This window comes from Dendrobates tinctorius, unplaced genomic scaffold (genome assembly GCF_039654945.1).
Source record: "Dendrobates tinctorius isolate UK_male_01 unplaced genomic scaffold, ASM3965494v1 ptg000098l, whole genome shotgun sequence".
In the NCBI taxonomy this organism is placed as follows: Eukaryota; Metazoa; Chordata; class Amphibia; order Anura; family Dendrobatidae; genus Dendrobates; species Dendrobates tinctorius.
The window spans coordinates 36,916,144-36,938,175 of record NW_027361766.1 but is presented as its reverse complement, the minus strand read 5'-3'; the positions used below and the strand labels follow the sequence as shown (position 1 = coordinate 36,938,175).

At 43.7% G+C, this 22,032-nt stretch overlaps 1 protein-coding gene across 1 annotated transcript; it reads right to left on the bottom strand.

Annotated features, from left to right (window-relative positions):
* Positions 1–18,870: 18,870 nt before the first annotated feature.
* Positions 18,871–19,812, bottom strand: LOC141099165 (olfactory receptor class A-like protein 1). Its single transcript, XM_073587311.1, has one exon. It carries the CDS (start codon positions 19,810–19,812, stop codon positions 18,871–18,873), a length of 942 nt encoding a protein of 313 aa, XP_073443412.1.
* Positions 19,813–22,032: the final 2,220 nt, after the last annotated feature.

Genomic DNA, 22,032 nt, shown 5'->3' with positions numbered 1-22,032 from the left:
CTCTCCACTATACAGAAACACTTGCTCAGTTTGACTCCTTTGTCCTCAATGAGAAAGTCAGTGTCTGTCTCCTCAGGTGGATGCTTATCTCTTAAAAACAAAATAGTCCTTATCACCCCCAACATTCAACCATGAGGGAAAAGTAAAGTGCCTCCATACACATGGCACTGTTGCCTGAAGCTATTAATATTGGCAAGTTTGGTCCACATTAATTTGTTGTGTATCGGAGCCTTATACGATGTGTATGGGAGCCTCGTAAGAGGTGGCCCAAAAATCACTAGATCTTTTAAAAATATACTAACGTATTTGCTATTAACTTTTTTACTTTTTTCAGAATATTCATGTGTAATCCTTGAAAAATAGTTATGGAGAAATTTACAAGAAAACAAAGAGTAAAAATAAAACAATTATTTACAATATCAACAATCAATTGTGTTTACATCCTACATTTTCAACATCAACCCAATGGCGATTCCAGTAACAGGGCATATCTTAAAGCTCACTACAGAGGGCTCAAAGGATGCTTAATATATTTCTGTACAGGACACATGTAGTGCAGCAATTGAATCAAATTATACTGTTCTAAATATTTTCAAAAGTTGTCAGGTTAAGTTATGAGTCATTTCTTAATGATTTTTACCTCCTGAATTGAAATCTGAGAATAAAAACTTTTATTTGGCTTTCCATGATATTAAAGAATTTTTCATTTACAGCTATACATAATTACTGTCAAAATATTCAGTACTTTGAAACATGTATTACTTTTGCAAATATAAAGATTCCGAATATTTTGTTATGCTAATTTTCTGATATTTATTTAGAGGAAACTTATCAATAATTCAAATAACTAAAATATGTCTAAAAACTATTGAAAATTATAAATAGTTACTGAAATTGCTCTACAAAATTTATTCTGATTCAGTGACAACACTTTTTTCTTGTCTCTTGTACTCCTCCTGCATTGGATCATCTCTTACAGTTGCCCAACAGTAATCTTCAATCATTGATGGATTCCATTTTCCTTGATATCATTTCTTCATAGCCACAATGGCTTGGTGAAATCTCTCACCGTGCTCGTTGCACTCTGTGATGCAGTATGGTGGAAAAAAGTCTATAAGTCTTTAGCAACATGTTACAGCCAAGAACCTTATGTTTTGAGATTTTTCCACCAACCCTTCCTAGTTATCTGCTCTTGAGTTTCCCAAAAAATTAGTTACCATTAATATGAATGCTGCACATTCAGCCTTTCCTTGGCCGGCAACAAACGTAGAAATCCCTCAACTTGAATAAGCTTACTAATCTGAGGTCAAATAAAGACTCCTTCCTCTATCTTTGCTTCATGCAATGTTGGACATTTGTCAATGAGATGCTTTAATGCTTTTTCATTTTTATCCATTGCCTTTACAAAGGCCCAACTTGATATGCAATGGTCATAGCAAAATCTTATATGGGTCAACAAGTGGTGGATGCAGAACACATTAACTCCCTGGCTGAAATGAATATCAAAGAGGCCAGTCCTTTTTTTGAAGTGATATTTTTCTGCACGACTATCCCACTCACAGAGAAAGCAGCAGTACTTTGTGGCGTGGAGAGGGCAACCACCTTTAAGTCACCACAGAGGAGCCACAAATGTCATTTATAATTGAGGCACCCCAACAGTTTTTTCATGTAGTCATTCATATGTGTCTTTCATGTAAACTGCATAATCAACTGGTATTGAAGGTAGCACATTGGCATTATTAAGCAAGACAACTTTAGACTTGTTTTGGACGAATTGATGAAGAGCTTCCATTCCTCTGGTTTATTACTTACTAGTCTTGAGCATTCCGATACTGCAAATATCGGGTATCGGCCAATATTCGCGGTATCGGAATTCCGATACTGAGTTCCGATACTTTTTGCATATGGAATACCGGAATCAGAAGTTCCCATAATGTTATGAGCCAGTTTGTTTTGATTCAGCCATTGAGGAATCCTAAGAAGTGTGGGCAAATCGTGTTAGGCATTTAGGCATGTTAACTAATGACATGGCTGTGATTGGCTGCTAAAATGATGTCATGATGCACTATAAAAGCCGCCGCCGCCATGTTTTTGTTCACTCTGCTGTGAATTCAGTTAGGGACAGGACGCTGCTGTTTTGACTCTGAGGGACAGTTTGAGATAGCGATTTGCTATATTGTGCTTTAGCCAGGCTACTTTAGCAAGCGCTGTGTGAAGCTTTATTTTGCCTTGCAGCGCTGTTCACAGCTGTCTGCAAGGTCTGTGTGTGTGAGTGCAGCTCACACTGTAGTGTGTTCTGCTGCCACCTCTGGTTGTAGTCCGCTCAGCGTGCATCACTGCCTCATACATTGTCTTTTTTTGCTGTAGTGCTACTTATATTTCCTGAATTTCTCCTATTAGTGTGCTTCCATCCGTATCCATCTGCATTGGTTGCAAACACTATATAGGAGTAGATAGAGGAGCCTTTTTGCAGCCTTTCAGTGCTAGTGCACAGTTCTCTGCACTGTTCACAGCTGTCTGTGAAGTCTCTGTGTGTGAGTGCAGCTCACGCTGTAGTGTGTTCTGCAGCCACCCCTGGTTGTAGTCCGCTCAGCGTGCGTCACTGCCTCATTCATTGTCCTTTTTTGCTGTAGTGCTGCTTATTTTTCCTGAATTTCTCCTATTAGTGTGCTACCATCCGTATCCAGCTAGATTGGATGCAAACACTATATAGGAGTAGATAGAGGAGCCTTTCTGCTGGCTTGTGCCCTGCAGCCCCAGCCAGATTAGTATTAGCCTATTTTTTGTAGCCTCATTTATTGCATTGTAGGTTACCTTCCTGCATTGTAATAGCTACAAAAAGTTTGTGATACTATCGCTTTTACATCTTTGGTCACATCCTTTTTTTTTGTATAAAAAAACACGTAAATAAAGTTCACCAAACATTCCACTTTACAGTTGTGTGGGCCACATTAGCTCATATTAAAGTGTAATCCACACTTTATAAAATTAGTGTTTCTTATACCTGTTAGCAGCTGTTCAGGAATAAGCACACTAAGCCCTTGGTACTTTTCTGCCTATCTTTATCAGTCTACCAAGATGAAGAAGGCAGGGAGTAAGGCACGTGGTCATGGGCGTGGAGTTTCAGCAGGGAGAGGACGTGGGGATTCTGTGCATGCTGCAGGCACCAGTGACTCAGCATCCCCCAGTTTTACCAGGGAACAGTCCTTTATGAGCAGCTTTGTACGAGCTCACCGTACCCCACTGCTGCGGGACGAACAAATTGAAGCCGTTGTCGGATGGATGGCACCTAACGCATCGATTTCAATTACTTCCATATACTCTCAGGTCCAGAGCACTGAAGAGCAACCATCTGTCTCTTCACCACCTGCCAAATTGCCCAGGCAGTCAGAGAGCCCTGGACAGGAGCCATCTCTACTTCTGTTCTCTGAATCTCTTGGCTTGGAAACAGGGGGCCAGCCAAGCAGCATTCTAGAATGTGAAGAAGAGGGAGTATGCAGTGATGCGCAACTTCTTTGTCTCTCTGAATGTGAAGAGGCTGGTGGGCCAGTACCTATGGTCAGCACACCTCTGTACGCATCTGATGATGAGACTCAGGTGCCACTTTCAGGTGCGTACTGTTCTGGCGAGACTACCCAGGAGAAGCAGGTGTTTGAAGAGGGTAGTGTAGATGATGAGGTCCTTGACCCATCATGGCTTGAGGAACAGGAAGGTGGTGTGAGTAGTTCTGAGGAAGAGATTCCCCAAATGGCCAAAACAGGAGGGAGAGGGAGGGGGCAGACTTGGTTGCCTGTAGCCTCCACTTCGGCACCCATTAGTAGCATTCCTCTTCCAAAACCCAAAACTGGTGCTCCCAGGACTTGCAGTGCGTGGTCCTTTTTTGATACAGTTGCAGATGACATTTGCTTTGTCAAATGCAAGCTGTGTAATCAGAAAGTCAAAAGAGGGAAAAGTGTCAGCAACCTCCATACCACAAATATGTGGAAACATGTGCAGACCAAGCACGTGGTGGAGTTACAAAGACACAATGAAGACATAGGCCAACCTACAGCACCACCTACCACCTCTTCAGCTCGTGTTGTAGCCTCTTCCTCCAGCTCACACACAGCTGGTTCGGCTTCCTCACAGGATCGCCATGGAAGAACCTCTGGCACTGTTGTCCAGAGAGCCAGTGTAATTCCACCCACAGCACCACGTTCCTTGTCATCCTCACACTCCTAGGCTGCTCTACAGCCATCGGTAGCACAGGCATGGTAGAAAAGGAGGCCATACTCGGCACACCATCCCCGAGCACAGGCTCTGAATGCTGGCATTGCAAAACTACTGTCCCTTGAAATGCTCTCATTCAGGCTGGTGGAGACTGACACCTTCCGGAACTTCATGGCATTGGCAGTCCCACAATACAACGTGCCCAGCCACTTTTATTTCAGCAGGCAAGCCGTCCCTGCCCTGCAAAAGCATGTGGAGGGAAAAATTAAAGATGCGCTACTAAACGCCGTCAGTAGCAAGGTCCACCTGACCACCAATGCGTGGACCAGTAACCATGGACAGGGACGATAACTTTCCCTCACTGCCCATTGGGTAATTGTTGTGGAGCCGGGTACAGATCTTGAGAGGGGCGCTGTACGTGTTCTGCCAACTCCAAGGTTTGCAGGAATCCAGTCTGTACACATTGACTCCTCCTCATACTCCAGTTCCTCAGAATCAGCGCTGCAGGAGCCTTCACTTTCTACCTCCACATGGACCCGTGAATGCTTACCTGTTACGACCGATATGAGCACAGCCATGGTCAAACGTCAACAGGCCGTACTGAAATTAATTTCTTTGGGGAATCGAAGCCACACAGTGCAGGAGCTCTGGAATGCCATCAAGCAGGAGAGCGATGTGTGGTTTGTGCCAATGAATCTCCAGCCAGACTTGGTAGTGTGTGACAATGGCCGAAATCTGGTGGCAGCTCTGGGCCTAGGCAACCTCACTCACATCCCATGTCTGGCACATGTGCAGAGTTTTTTGAGGGACTATCCGGATCTTGATGCCCTGCTGCACAAGGTCCGCATAGAGTGCGCTCACTTGCGGTGTTCCAGCATGGCAAGATCGCGCATTGCAGCTCTGCAGCGCCGATTCTGCCTTCCGGAACATCGCATCATATGTGACCTACCCACCAGGTGGAATTCAATGTTACATATGTTGGAGTGGTTGTGTGAGCAGCAGGCAGCAGTAATGGAGTACTAGCTGCATCAGGCGCAAACAAGTCGTACTGCGCGCCGTTCACACTTCACCACCACTGAGTGGGCCTCTATGAAGAACATCTGCCACGTTTTGTGTGCCTTCGATGATTCCACGCGGATGGCGAGTGCAGATGATGCACTAGTCAGCATGACTGTCCCCCTTATCTGCCTGCTTCAAAAAACACTGCAAGCACTAAGGGACAAGGTTTTGGAAGAGGTGGAGGATGAGGAGTCACAAATGCCATCTGCTTCTGGACAGTCTGTGCAACGTGGTTCCTCACAAAGGCCCAAGCAGGGGACACTTTGTGAGGAGGATGAGGAGGGGTCAATGGTGGAGGAAGACATCTCTCCAGGGGAGGGAGGTACACAATGCTCTAGTAGTCAGTATGTAGAGCGAGGGTGGGGTGATGCAGAGCAGGCAGAGATGACGCCTCAAGCAGGGGACAGCGTTTCTTGGCCAGTTGGGAGTCTGCAGCACATGGTTGATTTCATGCTGCAGTGCCTGAGAAACAACCACCTCATCGCCCACATTCTCAACATGGCTGATTATTGGGTGTACACCCTCCTAGATCCTCGCTAAAGGGACAACTTACAAAGCCTCATAACACCGTTGAACCCTGAGCTTAAAATGCGGGAGTACCAAGACACACTGGTGCATTCCATCATGTTCTCCATTCCACCCGAGATCAGTGCTGCTAGTGCTTTACAAAACAGCTCTGTACGTCGAGGCAGTGGAGGAAGCTCTGCACAAAGAGGGAGCAGAAGCAGCGCCTCAGCACAAGGCAAGACCAGTATGGCCCAAATGTGGCAAAGTTTTGTGTCCCCGCTACAAATGTCTACACCATCACAGATGGCTCCAGTCAGCAGGAGGCAACGTTTCCGTCAGATGGTGACAGACTACATGTCTTACCCTCTCAGTGTACTCCCAGACCGCTCTTCCCCCTTCAAGTTTTGGGTCTCTAAGCTGGACACATGGCCAGAGCTTAGCCAGTATGCATTGGTGCCGCAGGTGGTGTACTAACAGACGGTCGCATGCGACTATCCTCCGATAACGTTGACTGGCTTACTTTTCTGAAAATGAACAAGGCCTGGATCTCGCTGTAATTTGCCAGTCCTCTTCTAGATTAAATAATTGGTTGGCAACAGTATCCAGGTCTCCTGTTGTGTTCATGCTTCTACCACCTGAACTGTAATCCCAGGGCTCAAAAACTGCCAGTTGCTGCTCAGAAGTGCCGTCTGCACAGAAAAACACTAACTCCTATGTTAGTGGGGTTCAGTAATGCCAGCTGCTCCTCTGCTGTGTGTCAGGCAATGTCTCCTGCTCCCTCCACATTCACACTACATCAGATATTAAACTTGCTCCAATTAGGCCCCAGCCTACACCCTGATTGACCCTGGGCTCCAACACCGCCAGTTTCTGCTCAGAAGTGCCGTCTGCACAGTGAAAAACACTAGCTCCTGTGTTAGTGGGGTTCAGTAATGTCAGCTGTTCCCCTGCTGTGTGTCCGGCAATATCTCCTGCTCCGTCCACATTCACACAACATCAGATATTAAAGTTGCTCCAATTAGGCCTCAGCCTACACCCTGATTGACCCTGGGCTCCAACACCGCCAGTTGCTGCTCAGAAGTGCCGTCTGCACAGAGAAAAACACTAGCTCCAGTGTTATTAGGGTTCAGTAACGCCAGCTGCACCCCTGCTGTGTGTCCGGCAAAATCTCCTGCTCCGTCCACATTCACACAACATCAGATATTAAACTTGCTCCAGTTAGGCCTCAGCCTACACCCTGATTGACCCTGAGCTCAAACACCACCAGTTGCTGCTCAGAAGTGCCGTCTGCACAGAGAAAAACACTAGCTCCTGTGTTAGTGGGGTTCAGTAACGCCAGCTGCACCCCTGCTGTGTGTCCGGCAAAATCTCCTGCTCCGTCCACATTCACACAACATCAGATATTAAACTTGCTCCAATTAGGCCTCAGCCTACACCCTGATTGACCCTGGGCTCCAACACCGCCAGTTGCTGCTCAGAAGTGCCATCTGCACATTCAACATATGCTCCAGTGCTATAGGGGTCCAGAAATGACATCTGATCCCCAGCTGTGTGTCCGGCAATTTCTCCTGCTCTGTCCACACTCACGCAACTACAGATTTTAAACTTACTCCAATTAGGCCTCTGGCTCCACTCTGTTTGCAGTATTTACCCTGGGTTCCAGCACAGCCAGCTGGTTCCCAGCAGTGTCTTTGGCACAGGTACTCCCTCCTGCCCAGCTTAGTTCCAGCACGCCAGCTGTTTCCGGGTAGTGTTAACGTCACTTTGCCTCCAAAACTTTGTCCTTTCGTGTTGCGGTCGGGTTAGCCGACTCTATGGTGCCTGCAGTTTAGGTGCTTCCTATGTGGGCTGCGGGATCTGGCAATAAAGGCTGGTTCCATAGTGCCAATAGGACAAGCACCCCCTGTAGGACTGTGGGTTTCAGTAACTGCGGCCGGCTCGCGGCCTTGCAACTTTGTTTTTCATGTGTACCTTCTGCTACCCATCCGGGTTCCAGTACCGTCAGCTGGTTCTCGGCAGTGCCTTTGGCTTAGGTGCCTCCTTCTCGGTATCCGAGTTCCAGCAACGTCTGCTGGTCCATGGTAGTGCTTTCTAGCACATGTACCTCCTGCTTAGTAACCGGGTTCCAGTACCATCAGCTGGTCCTCGGTAGTTCCATTGGCTCCTGTTCCTTCTGCTTCCCCTCCAGGTTCCAACACCGTCAGCTGGTCCTCGGTAGTTCCATTGGCTCTTGTAGCTTCTGCTACCCATCCGGGTTCCAGTACCATCAGCTGGTCCTCGGTAGTGCGATTGGCTCTTGTTCCTTCTGCTACCCCTCCGGGTTCCAGTACCGTCAGCTGGTTCTCGGCAGTGCCTTTGGCTTAGGTGCCTCCTTTCCGGTATCTGAGTTCCAGCAACGTCTGCTGGTCCTTGGTAGTGCTTTGTAGCACAGGTATCTCCTGCTTAGTAACCGGGTTCCAGTACCATCAGCTGGTCCTCGGTAGTGCCATTGGCTCTTGTTCCTTCTGCTACCCCTCCAGGTTCCAGTACCGTCAGCTGGTCCTCGGTAGTTCCATTGGCTCTTGTTAATTCTGCTACCCATCCGGGTTCCAGTACTGTCAGCTGGTTCTCGGCAGTGCCTTTGGCTTAGGTGCCTCCTTTTCGGTATCCGAGTTCCAGCAACCTCTGCTGGTCCTTGGTAGTGCTTTCTAGCACAGATACCTCCTGCTTAGTAACCGGGTTCCAGTACCATCAGCTTGTCCTCAGTAGTGCCATTGGCTCTTGCTCCTTCTGCTGCCCCTCCGGGTTCCAGCACTGTCAGCTGGTCCTCGGTAGTTCCATTGGCTCTTTTAGCTTCTGCTACCCATCTGGGTTCCAGCACCGTCAGCTGGTTCTCGGCAGTGTCTTTGGCACAGGTACGCCCTCCTGCCCAGCCTGGATCCAGCACGCCAGCTGTTTCCGGATAGTGTCAACGTCACTTTGCCACCAATATGTTGTCCTGTCGTGTTGCGGTCGGGTTAGCCGACTCTATAGAGCCTGCAGTTTAGGTGCTTCCTATGTGGGCTGCGGGATCTGGCAATAAAGGCTGGTTCCGTAGTGCCAATAGGACAAGCACCCCCCGTAGGACTGTGAGTTTCGGTAACTGCGGCCGGCTCATGGCCTTGCAACTTTCTTTTTCATGGGAACCTTCTGCTACCCATCCGGGTTCCAGTACCATCAGCTGGTTCTCGGCAGTGCCTATGGCTTTGGTGCCTCCTTTTCGGTATCCGAGTTCCAGCAACGTCTGCTGGTCCTTGGTAGTGCTTTCTAGCACATGTACCTCCTGCTTAGGAACCGGGTTCCAGTACCATCAGCTTTGTCTTCGGTAGTGAAATTGTCTCCTGTTCCTTCTGCTTCCCCTCCGGGTTCCAACACCGTCAGCTGGTCCTCGGTAGTTCCATTGGCTCTTTTAGCTTCTGCTATCCATCCAGGTTCCAGCACCGTCAGCTGGTTCTCAGCAGTGTCTTTAGCACGGGTACTCCCTCCTGCCCAGCCTGGTTTCAGCACGCCAGCTGTTTCCGGGTAGTGTCAACATCTCTTTGCCACCAATACGTTATCCTGTCGTGTTGCGGTCGGGTTAGCCGACTCTATGGTGCCAGCTGTTTCCGGGTAGTGTTAACGTCACTTTGCCTCCAAAACTTTGTCCTTTCGTGTTGCAGTCGGGTTAGCCAACTCTATGGTGCCTGCAGTTTAGGTGCTTCCTATGTGGGCTGCGGGATCTGGCAATAAAGGCTGGTTCCATAGTGCCAATAGGACAAGCACCCCCTGTAGGACTCTGGGTTTTGGTAACTGTGGCCGGCACGTGGCCTTGCAACTTTGTTTTTCATGTGTACCTTCTGCTACACATCCGGGTTCCAATACTGTCAGCTGGTTCTCGGCAGTTCCTCAGCCTTCTTGTACCTTCTGCTACATTTCCAAGTTCAAGCTTTTTGAAATGGTTTTTGGTAATCACTCTGGATCTCCCTGACGACGACCCTGAAGACGACGACGACCATGAAGACGACCCCGAAGAAGACGACGACCCCGAAGACGATGACCCTGAAGACGAAGACCCTGAAGACCACCCCGAAGAAGACGATGACCCCAAAGACGACGACCCTGAAGACCACCCCAAAGAAGACCAAAAAGATGACCCTGATGAAGATGACCAAGAGGACAAAGAACATGAAGACAACCACCAAGATACAGAACAACAAGAGACAGAAGACCAAGAAGCAGAAGAACAAAAAGCAGAAGAACATTAAGCATAAGACTAAAAATCAGAGCAAAAGATATTATCTAAATTATAAGCAGAAGAAGACTAAGCAGTGTATGAGGGTGAGTCCGTTCCTCCTCATGGTGCCCCTGGAAAATGCCTGCCACTGCAGGCCAAACTGAACGCGGACAAGTCCTGTTGTAAATCTTTTGTGACAGGCAGAACGGAAGGTGTAATCTTCAAACTTTTATAGATAACAACTACAGGAATGCCTCTCACAAATAGGAATATGATGAAGAAGAAGAAGAATAGGAAGAAGATGAACAAGTAGAATATGAAGAAGAATAATAGTTGAATAAGAAGAATATGAAGAATGTAAAAAAAAGAATAATGGGAAGAAGGTGAAGAAGAAGAAGATGAATAAGATGAAGGAGAAGTTGATGAAAAAGATGCTGCTGCTGAGGATCATGAAGGAGAAAGTCTGGGAGAAGTAAAAAAGAAGGTGAAGAGCATGGAAGTAGTGAAACATACATATCTGACAAAATATAAAAAGGTTAACATAGTCAATATCTTTGTAACTCCGAACGTCTTAAAAAAATATATTCCTGCTATTCCATTTGATTGGGCTAAACCTCTGTGCCTTTAATGTCTCCTCCACCTCCCCCAATACATTCTACATTATTATTAGTTGTTTTCTTTCATGTAGAATTAACCTACAAGGAAAGAAAGGGTTTATTTTAATTCTGATATTTCTGTCCCATTGACTTGCATTCTTTTCCAGTATCGGAATCGGCGATAACCGATACTTTTTGGGTATTGGTCCGATCCAATCCCATCCGATATTTCCCAATATCGTAAGGTATCGCTCAACACTATTACTTACCTTCAGAGCTGCCATTAAACTGTTGATGCTGTTGCATGCCACAAGATCCCAGTCTATGAAGAAGTATTGGACAAGATCTTTATCACTGTTGTGGAATAGAGAAATCTGAACATCGCAAGCAGCTGTAGCCTGGAACCTCAGAGCTCAGCCTGACTCTTGGACAGATCGAAATTTCTAACAAGATTGTTCAGTTGTTGTGTTATAAGTTGTGGTTTAGTTGAGCTTGCCTATAGAAAATCTGTGCTGTGAGAGGAAGATGCATCATGACAGGAATCATTTCATCACTTGACTCAACTGAAAGTGTTTCTGGTGCTTTTGGAGCCAGCAGTTCATCTGTATATGGTACTGGGTGTATTGCAGATGGACTGTTTGGATACTATAAATTTCGCTTCTTCCTTGAAACTCCTTTTAATGGAGTGCATCATAGAGAAATTGCAATTGGTAGTGTGATTGGTTGGCTTTATGCAGATAATTAGAAATGCAGAAAAGCATAAGATTGTAGTATGTGTGGAGCCCAACTTTTGTCCTGATCCCCTATTCTGCAGCCAAAATACAGGTTGTAAGCTTTCCTTATCATGGTAGTCAAGTTTCACATTTGCAAATGTGACTTTTCCACAAATGTACAAAAAAACTATCTGTTTTATTAATGTAAGAGAGAGGCATAAAAGTAACGGTTTGGTGCGGTTTAAGCAGATAAAGAGTTCTTGGCCCTTATTTGAGAATGAGGCACAAAACGTAATCGTAAGACAAATTTTTTGACTGCAGATAATTTCACGAAACTCTGAATTCTATTGGCCTCCACACTTAGCCAAGCTTACAGTCATAACCTACAAAACTAAATAAAAATAATTTCCAAGAAGTATATTTATTGCTTGTAAAATAATAACTGTGCATGTTTAATACACACTATAGTTATTCTATTTTTAAGTAGTCTTGTGACTTTTAGGCCACCCTGTATTTTCAATTATTGCTGATTTTGACCTAGTAATGAGTGCAGACTGGCTTTATACAATTCGATCAGCACTTATTTTCTAGCTTGTTTTCATGAATCATTAAGAAATGATGACAACACAAAAATTATTAATACTGTATGTCACCACATACTCATTCTAGTTACTAGCAGTCCACCCTCTGTGTACACCGTGCAATGTGCAGTCAATAGCCATGATTTTTAATGATTTGTCATAAATAATTCAGTGTTTTTGCTTATTCATCAGTTTATATTATCACTGGCATGTTTACATGGGCTAATAATCAGGAACAAATCTTCTGAACACTGAGTGCTAGCCATTACAGGGGAGAACCATGAAAGTGGAAAAACCCAAGAAAAGAGAGGTACTATAACCTTTACAAAAGGGTGTTTATCAAAAACAAGCCAAGAGAAGATTTCATAAATTATTAAAGTAGTTGTCCACTACTGGACTACCCTTTCTTCTTAGTCCCAAGGTGCAGCACAAAATACACTCTACACTTACCTCCCATACTGGCGCTATTCCTATGATCACAGTGCTGTTATGTATCAGCATCATGACATCAATATCACATGACCTCTATTAATTCAGCAACTGCTGACTAGCTGCAGCCTTCACTATTCTTCGACTTTGATAGAATAGGAATGACTGCAGCCTTTCAACAGCCACGTGCCATTGTTTATGTAAAAAAACAGCAGGAGACGCAGCGCTGGGATTTTTGGATCTGTCAAAGTCTGGACTCTTACCTTTTTCCTTTCTGGCCCTCGGGGGTTAATATGGGTTTTGCCCCGGTGGCCACTGGTTTTACTACAAGCTTAGTGAGTCTGCGGCTGGGTTGCCCCCCCCGGTGGCTGCTGGTGTTATTACATATTTGATCAGTCAGCAGGTGTGACCACTCCCTCCTTCCTATAAAGGGTCATTGAGTTCTATTGAGAGAAGCAGCTGAGAATGTAGAAGGCACATAACTGTACATTGCATACTTGTGGTTGAGTTATAACCGCCAGAGCTGGCAAGTGAATCCAAAACCTAACGTTGTGTTCAATGCACACCTCTAGGAACCAGAAAGCTACAGAGCTTGCTGAAAATTTTTTCAGATGTGAAAACCCTTTAAGATAAAACAGAAAATCTACTCTTGGTTTGCTATTGCAGTACAGCTGTTTTAGATTTTAAGCTATCTCAATATTATAAGGAATTTCTACTTTCAGGATTTTCCGGTATATAAATTAATAAATTGACACAGTATTTACCTTCCCCGGGTACAATGTCAGTTCTCATGAAAGTGGAAACTCTTTTAACGGTTGGAGGCATGTTTCCCTGCATATATAGAGATTTCATAAAGGGATTATATGTTAGAATTCAGGGCACCACTTTTAAATTTTCCTGGGGTGAGACTAATACTGGCCCTGAGTGAACTGAAAAATCTGCCAACATTCTTCTTCCAAGTCCGATTTATTAATTTTCAAAACAGTAACATATTCAGGTGTATAAAGGATAGATACAATAGAGAGCAAGTCACAGGATCTAAATCACTTTCACAATACATACACAGCATATGCAAAATAGACTGTGCAAAAGTTCTAACATAACTGACTAGAACAGAAAGACATTAGGTATTGCATTGCTTAAAATAAATGTATTTTATTCCAAAAATTAAAATCTAAGAAAAAAATCAAAAATAAGCAACTTTGCAATTAATTTTAGAGCTTTATTTTTTTATACAGCAGGTTTTAATGGAGTAAAGAAACTGATGCCTGCCTAGGCACGGGCCAAAAATGTGCAGTAGTTACATTCCAGTGGAACAGTTAACTCTTAACATACTAGCCACTTCTCTATAGTCCACTGTTTTCTATATAGCAATTAACAGCTCACCTTCCCTTACTTCTAATCTCTGAAAATGTAATTGTTAGAAATCTTGCAAAATCATCAGCCTCCACCATGGGCAGCTTTCAGAGATGACTCTCAACAGTCATTGTCCCAATCTGTGTGCTTGTTCAATATCTAGTTATTTCCATATGTAATTGAATGGCGCTTCTGAAGCTCTGTTCACATATCCAGTTGGCATCCATTTGTAATGGAACTGTAAAGCAGGTAAAAGGATGCAGTAACACAGATGTGCAGAGCAAGGGTTAACAAGGATGTGGCTTAATTAACACAATAGGGGTTCTCCTTACAGGGAGTCAGCCAGGAGTTAAACAGATTTTTAAGCTAAATGACATGAAGAACAGTATAACTCAGGGCCGCAGTCTATGCATTTAACTGCTTCACTTATCATGAGTCTGTTGCTGTTCACTCCTCCAGAAACGGAATTTGAGATCCAGTTGATGCCGGTACTGAGACCTTCAGTGCTCACTCTTCTGGCAGCAACGGGCGTTCACCGGTCTGACCCATTGAGCCCCTAGTTCATCACGCTGCTATGCAGCTGGGAGTCCTTTACCAGAATCTCTCACTAGGCATGCTCTGCAGTCAGGAGTTTTGCACCACACTCTCCCACTTGGCATGTTCTGCAATCGGAAGTTTTGCACAACACCCTCCCGTTTAATGTGCTCTGTGGTTGGGAGTCCTGCACTACACTCTCCCTGTCTGCGTACGCTGCCCTTGTTCTCTCTTACTAACGTGCAGTCAAACTCTCTCTGCGGCACACAGCAGGTCCCTGCTCTCTCTCCTCTCCAGTGGGAACTCTCTGCCTCTTCCCACGCTAAACCCTCTCTCCTCCCTTCTCTTGTCATGTCCCTTCTCTCTGGATCATGTTTTTTTTTCCGTCTCCCATTTCTTCCCCCCTGCAACACCGGACGTGACCCCGGCAGTTCCGGACCCGGTGTCTCATTGGTAGCCACAGCCCGGTCTTCTTCCCTTCAGAACAAACATTGAAAAAAACATGAACTATTTCAAATAGAGCAAATGAAGCAAAAAATAAAAAATGAAAAACATCTGTTATAATCTTTTGCCCATATATTTAAATTTACATGGATGCAGTTGCTCTCTGTTTATTTGGGCAAAACAAAAAAGTTGTGTAAACTATGTTTTTTGATCTAGATAAAAACCAGCAGCTGGAAAAGAGGCAAACAAAAAAAAAATATTTTAAGACCCTTCAGTTATGATCAAATGAATGGATCCAGTACAGGAACATTTTATTTCCCTTTTTATGATGCCAAAACAGATCTAGAAATTAAAGTAACTACTGAGCATTTGAACATAAACTTACATAAAACAAAACTGACCAGCACATCCTAACAGAATGCAAGCTGTTGTGATTGCAGTATATGCATATTTAAGAAAAAGTTGGACTGATACATGTAAACATTGAATATATGAACTTCAAGATTTATTATGCCTTATATACTATACCTATAAAATTGGGATACTTGGAGCCCAATTTGGCAAATTTGTGTGTGCTCTAACCTCTCCTGGGGTAGAAGCTTAGGATAGGATACAGCATAAATTAAAAACAACTTTAGACTGATTTGTGGAGTGTTAAGCAAACTATTGAGGTATTTACTGCCTCCAACTGAACTTCAAAATAAGGCCAGGTTCTCATTGCATTTTTGTCACGTCAATGGCACCATCTGGACTAGTGCCTGAAGTTCTGATGAGCAGGATTCCGGGTGTTACTGCTGGCTGGGAATTTGACTTTAAATGAAGCAGAAAGAGCTTTCTATGACATTCTTTTTGTCAGTGGCCACCTTTTTGAGGATGGAACAAAAGTGCAGTAGCCCACTAAACTCAATAGTCCCATCATCAGATCCACCCAAATCCCATTTTTCAAGGCTTCAGACGGAAGCCTCATGACAACCACTGATGTACAGGAAAAATGTGATATAAATGTAGCCCAAATCTGAGCAGCACCTCTTCATAGAATGACATAAGTGTGAACAGGTATGAGCTGCTATGACTGTAATATATACATATCAAAATTATACTAACACTTAGGGCCCCGTCACACATAGCGATGCACCAGCGATCCGGCAACGATATGACCTTGTCAGGATCGCTGGTGTGTCGCTATATGATCGCTGGTGAGCTGCCAAACAGGCAGCTTCACCAGCGATCAGCACCAGCAACACGGGGGTAACAAGCGACGCACGTCGCTTAGTTACCCACTGTGTACCTTAGTTACCAGCGCGCTGATGCCACACACCGCTTAGAAACCCGATGTGTACCTTGGTTACCAGCTCCCTGCACCAGCGCGCTGGTAACTAAAGTACACATCGGGTTTCTAAGCGCTGCACGCCGCTTAGAAACCCTCTGTTTAACTTAGTTACCAGTTCCTGCTCGCTGATCGCTGGTCTGTCGCCTGTCACACGCAGCGATGCATGCTGGCCAGCAGGAGACCAGAGATCAAAAAAATGTCCTGGCCATTCCAGGATGATCAGTGATAACCGGCAGGGGGCTGGTCACTGGTAAAGTGTCACACACAGCGATCTCGCTGGTGAGATCGCTGCTGCGTCACAAAACTTGTGTGACGGGGTGTGCTGTGTGTGACGGGGGCTTTAGTCACAGCTTCAAGGGTTGTCCCATGAATAAAGTTCATTCTAATCAATAGATCTTCATACATTTCACAATTGGATGTGTTTAAAATTTTTTTCCTGTGGTGAGATAATCTTATAAATGTGCCCCTGCTGTGTCTTGTGTAATGGGCCCGTTAACCCTAAGCGATATCGCTAGCAATATCACTGTAATGTCACTGGTTTTGTGACACAGCAGCGATATCGCTATGTGTGATACTTACCTCCGACCGGCTCCCCCGCTGATTATTGCTGATCGCGCGAGAACGTCCTGGGCCACTTCTCGCCGGCCACTTCCTGCTGGGCTTCCTGTGGTGCCGACGAGCGACGTGTGGACGCGGGCAGGAGGACGTCAGGATCGCCTCGTCTGACAGGTAAGTAGCGACCCCCGACCGCTGCTATGTCGCTGGTGAGATCTGCCTGTATGGCAGCTCACTAGCGACCACTTAGTGATGCATCAGCGATCCTGACCAGGTCATATCGTGGTCGGGATCACTGGTGCATCGCTAAGTGTAACGGTACCCTAATGGCTGTGTCTGACCGTGCAGGGACATGGTCTGATCATACCACAGCTCCTGGGCAGAGGACCAAGCAAAATATTTATTTTGAATGGGGCAAAAGGGGGGGGATTTAAACTTTTTGTATTTTTTTATCTTTTTAATATTTTTTAAAACATATTTTTTTACATTTGGCATTCTTCAAAAGTCTCCATGGAAGACTAGAAGCTGCCATAACCCGATCTGCTCTGCTACATACAGGCGATGATCAGATCACCTGTACGTAGCAGAATACCTCACTTGCTATGAGCGCCGACTGCCGGGTGACAATCACAGCAAGCCGTCAGTGACCATAGAGGTCTCCAGGAGACCTCTGGTTGTCATGCCAACCCATCGGTGACCCACGATCACGTGACAAAGGACACCGATGAGCGAATTTCAGGCCTGATGGCCGGAAGCGAGCATTAAATGCTGCTGTCAAAGTTTGACAGGAGCATTCAACGGGTTGAAAGCCTCGGGTGGATCGCAATTCCACCCACAGCTGTTCCGGGCATATTTCAGCTGTTCAAAACAGCTGACGTGCCGGAAAAGAAGTGATCTCACCGCTGAAGCCCACATCAAAGGGGGAGACACGATATGTACCGTACTAGTATGGCGCTTGTCGTGAAGGGGTTAGGCTATGTTTTACCTCAAAGAAAGAATTCTTTGTGATCCCATGCTGTAATTTCTATATACTCTTTTGCTTCCTCCCCTGCCCAGGAGATGTAGTATGATCAAACCAAAATTCTGTGCAGTCAGACACAACCATTACACAGTACACAGCAGGGGCACATTATAAGATTATCTCAGGACAGAAGCATTTTATTTAATCACAACCAAATGTGGAATTTTTTTTTAAATTTATTGATTAAAATTACATTTGCTTGTGGGAAAACCCTTTAAGCATCATACAACATCATATTCAATTAAAACTTTCCTGAACACAGTAACAGATCACATGTCCACATTTATTACATGTAGCTTTCTACTGTATTTCATTTTGTTCACAACTGCTTTTCTAATTCCTAATGATCTTCTGTCTGAAATAGTATGTACACGTATATCTTTTATTGCAGCACAATTTATTAACACATCATGCTGTCATCAAAGATAACTACAGTATTTTAAAAATGTTATTGCCAGGGGAAGTTTCAACAAGTGTTATGTGTAGCATTATATATACTGTAAGGTTATCTCAAATCTCATTATGGAAACCAATTCTTTAGGCAGATTTCTTTTCTGGCTCATAGAAAAAGGGTACAACTTAGCTGTCCCCTTCTACTGGCATAATAAGTTATATGAAATGGTATTGTCTACTGATAACCTACTCCACACCAGATATATTAGTCAGACCAATTGTGCTGAGGCTTGTGTCCACAGGCTATATACAAATGGTATAGTTACCTGTTCCCTATAGGCACTGAATAAAGCCACAGTGAAAATCTTGCATACCAATAATGCTTGTGTTAAATAACAAACCTAGTTCTCAGGGATTTGTCAAATGTATCTCTTCTACATTTTTCCATTGAAAATTAAAAGGGTTTTCCACTACTCAGACAATCCCTTCTCAATGTGTAGGTTCTCCAAAGTAAAATAATAACACTTCTACTCACCATTCCAGTGTTGTCGGGACTTGCCATCATTGTTGTGTCACGTGATGCTTTCAATCAATCAGAGCTGGCTTAACTCTCCCCCTATGAACATAATTAACATCCAAAGCGAATGATAGCTGTGGCTGCTCTGAATTCCTTCGGATGTCTTTATTTGTCCAAAGGAGGGGTGACGGAAGCTGATTGGCCACAGAGATCGCGTGACATAACAATGTCACACAATCACTAGGAGAGCCAGTGCCGACACAAATGGGGGGAAACAGGGATGGAGAAGGGCCGTCAGAGTAATGGACAACCCCTTTAACTTCTATTTCAGTATAATAGAAAGTGCAATTAAATCGCTACAATAGTGTAATGATCTGAGAATGGTAATTGCTTGGTCAAGAAATACCTATTTTTCTTTCAATCCTTTCTCTTCTGAATGGGTTTTTGAATCCTTGGTTTACTTTAGGGTTAGTAGCAAAAATTAGATATGGGCTCAGCACTGCATAAGAGGCAGCAAGGAATAATCGAGTGTCACTGACATCAGAGCCTACGTTGGACATAGTTATAGTATATATCCACATGCAGTTATCCATGCCAAACAATAGTCCATACATTATGACAAACATAATGACTGCTTTCGAAGCTTTATACTCAATTGTCTTGTTTTGTACTTTGTCTGAACTGCGCTTTCCCTTCATGGCTTTACCATGATTATGGAGAACATATACAATATAGGTACTGGAAAGGATCATTAATCCCACAAATATAATTTCTCGAACCGCAGATACCAATCCATTAATAATATAGGTTAGATAGTTTAGAAAGTCAACATCACAGTATGCTAGGCGCAATGTGTACGGTGAGAGGGTATCATTGGATTGTGCTCGTCCATATAAAATACCAGCAGGGTAAAGTGACATGTTCATTCCTAAAAGCATTGCCAATATAATTGAAACATTTGGGTTTACTATTTGTTTGAGGTATTTCCACTTTTTATTGGCTGGTGCAATAAGTATACACTGGTGGCAGCTAAGCAAACTGGTTACACAAATCGACATGGCTCTACTAACTCTAAAAGTGAAGATAAACAATCTGCATTCTCCATCATTCAAGATATTTTCTAATCCAATGGCGTTCAGAGCCTGTAACATGACACGGGACAGAAGCACAAAAATGTTAACAACTGAGAGTGTCATTAGTATGGTGTTAGTAGGTAAGAGCTTCTTTTCCAAAATCCTAATGTGCAAAAATTTGATCACAATGTAGACATTTCCCGGGATACCAAAAACCACAAGAAGAACAAAAGCAAAAGATTTTATCAATAAGCGGAACCCCATTGTGCATCTGCAGAGGAAGCTGACAATTGTGCAACCTGAAAAAGGAGGAGACTTATTTTTATCATATCATAGTATTCACGGCAAATGTCATCTGCTGTATAAAATAGCAATTATAGTAATAACAATACCAATATTTACGAGTAAAAAGCAAACACCCAAGTAGGCGTAAAAAAAAGGTTGTAAACCTCTACAGCGGAGATATGTATGTATATATGTATCTATCTGGGAAATCATTTAAATTTTGTTATATTGACCTTTTGATTTTCTTTGACAAATTTGGATTATTTATATTTGTGAAATTACTTTGTGTGATGAAGGAGCTAAGCACATGGTGGGGCAATGCCTAGGAAAAACTAAGGAGTTTGGAGCCTTTGTATGGCATCCTTCATCCACGTTGGCGCTCCAAATGCACTTCCATACATCTCGAGTTTCATAGAGATAGACAGAGGTTTTCCTTCTGTCAAATATATATGGAATGTAAAAGAAAAAAATGGTGATCCCACTGAAAATGCTTAAAGGGAATCTGTCACCTCATTTTTGCCTCATGACATGCGGCCACCACCATCAGGGGATTATCTACAGCATTCTATAAAGTACTGCAGTGCACAAGTGCTCAGGTGCCGGACCTTTCTGACCTTTCCCGGCGCCTGCGCACTGCAGTACTCTGCTCTGCCCTCAATAGGGCAGATATATTACGCCTGCACAGGAGCTGTGGCAGAAGTAAGGAGGAGGACGTCATTACTAGAAGATGGGAGGCGCCAGACCAGACCGCGACACCCATCGGACCGGACCACCCCCAGGTAAGTATAATCTAACTCGTTTTTCTTATCTTTCAGATTACATCGGGGGCTTATCTACAGCATTACAGAATGCTGTAGATAAGCCCCTGATGGCGGTGGCTGCATCTCATAGGCCAAAAATGATGTGACAGATTCCCCTTAATGGAGCTGTTTTATCCACAGAAAAACATCAATGCAATACATACATCATAGAGGCGAAATGAGCATGCTATTGCTAATAATTGCTTTTCAGGTTCCTAATCCTTCTTTAGCTCTGAATAGAAACTATGCGATTGTTTTCTCAAGTTTGAGACTGATAGAAAATTGGTATGATGTTAATTATTAAGATAGAAGTATGAAAAAGTAAATATATAAATATGGTTTGCAAGATTTAGGTTTGCAGCAAACTGTCTGATTCGTCAGCTAGAAAATAAATAAAATATTTTTTAAAGATTCACTTAACTCTAATCTTCGCATTTCTATTAGAGGAGAGACTGTGAAAAAATGTTGGTTTATCTATTTCTATAGCATTTATCACAATGAGTGTTTTCTAGCATGCTGACTGTAGGTCTAGTAACTCACTCTACAGAAGATGTAAAGAAATAATGTTACATCATTAACTAGCTTAAGATGCAGGTCAAATGCGGGTTGTTTTAACTCCTTCCTTTCTCTAATGCAAAGTGTAGAAGGAATGCTGGAAGATTGCAAGTTACAGTAGAAAACAAGGAGTTCATTCATTTACATTTTTTGTTCATATGTAATCATCATAATATGCTGCTACATTACAAAACATTAGTCCTTCAAGGCAGAGAATATTTAGAAAACACTATCTCCAATCCCATGTCATTACAAATGTAATGATTGGTAACTTACCCTCGATACAGTGTAGAGTGATAGTTCATATGTGATGCAGGACTAAAACATTGGTATTTATAGTTATATGTCTTTGCTCTTACTCCACAAGGGACTCATTAAAAAAAAAGATGATAAATAATAATTAAATTTAAGTACCAGTTTACTTGAAACATTTGAGATCCCTTTAGGAACGTTAATTACACTGAGTGCAGCTATTTCCACATTGAGAATAAATTAGAACATATTCAAAATTGTTCAGGTAAACACTAGAGATGAGCGGTTCTGCCAAAATTCGAATTCACCAAATTATGCCCATAAGTTATTCTCTGGAAATTGAATGTTCTATATCATCCTCTGCAGTCTCACAAAACAAATCAGAAATTCCAGCTCACCAGAAACCGCATCTTGACCACGGGAGCAAGGAGCCGCCGTATCAGGGCGCTTGTAACACCAAAAATGAAGAAAATGTCCAGTTCTACGATGTGGTGAAAATATATGATTCTTTTATTCACTCCAATCCATGTAGTACAAGCGAGGTTAAAATGCCAGCATAATACAGAAAGTTGCTTGCGCTCTTAACGCGTTT

Bases quoted from the DNA above. Each gene is read 5' to 3' on its own strand.
- LOC141099165 (XM_073587311.1), bottom strand. From the start codon at position 19,812: ATGGGGTTCCGCTTATTGATAAAATCTTTTGCTTTTGTTCTTCTTGTG.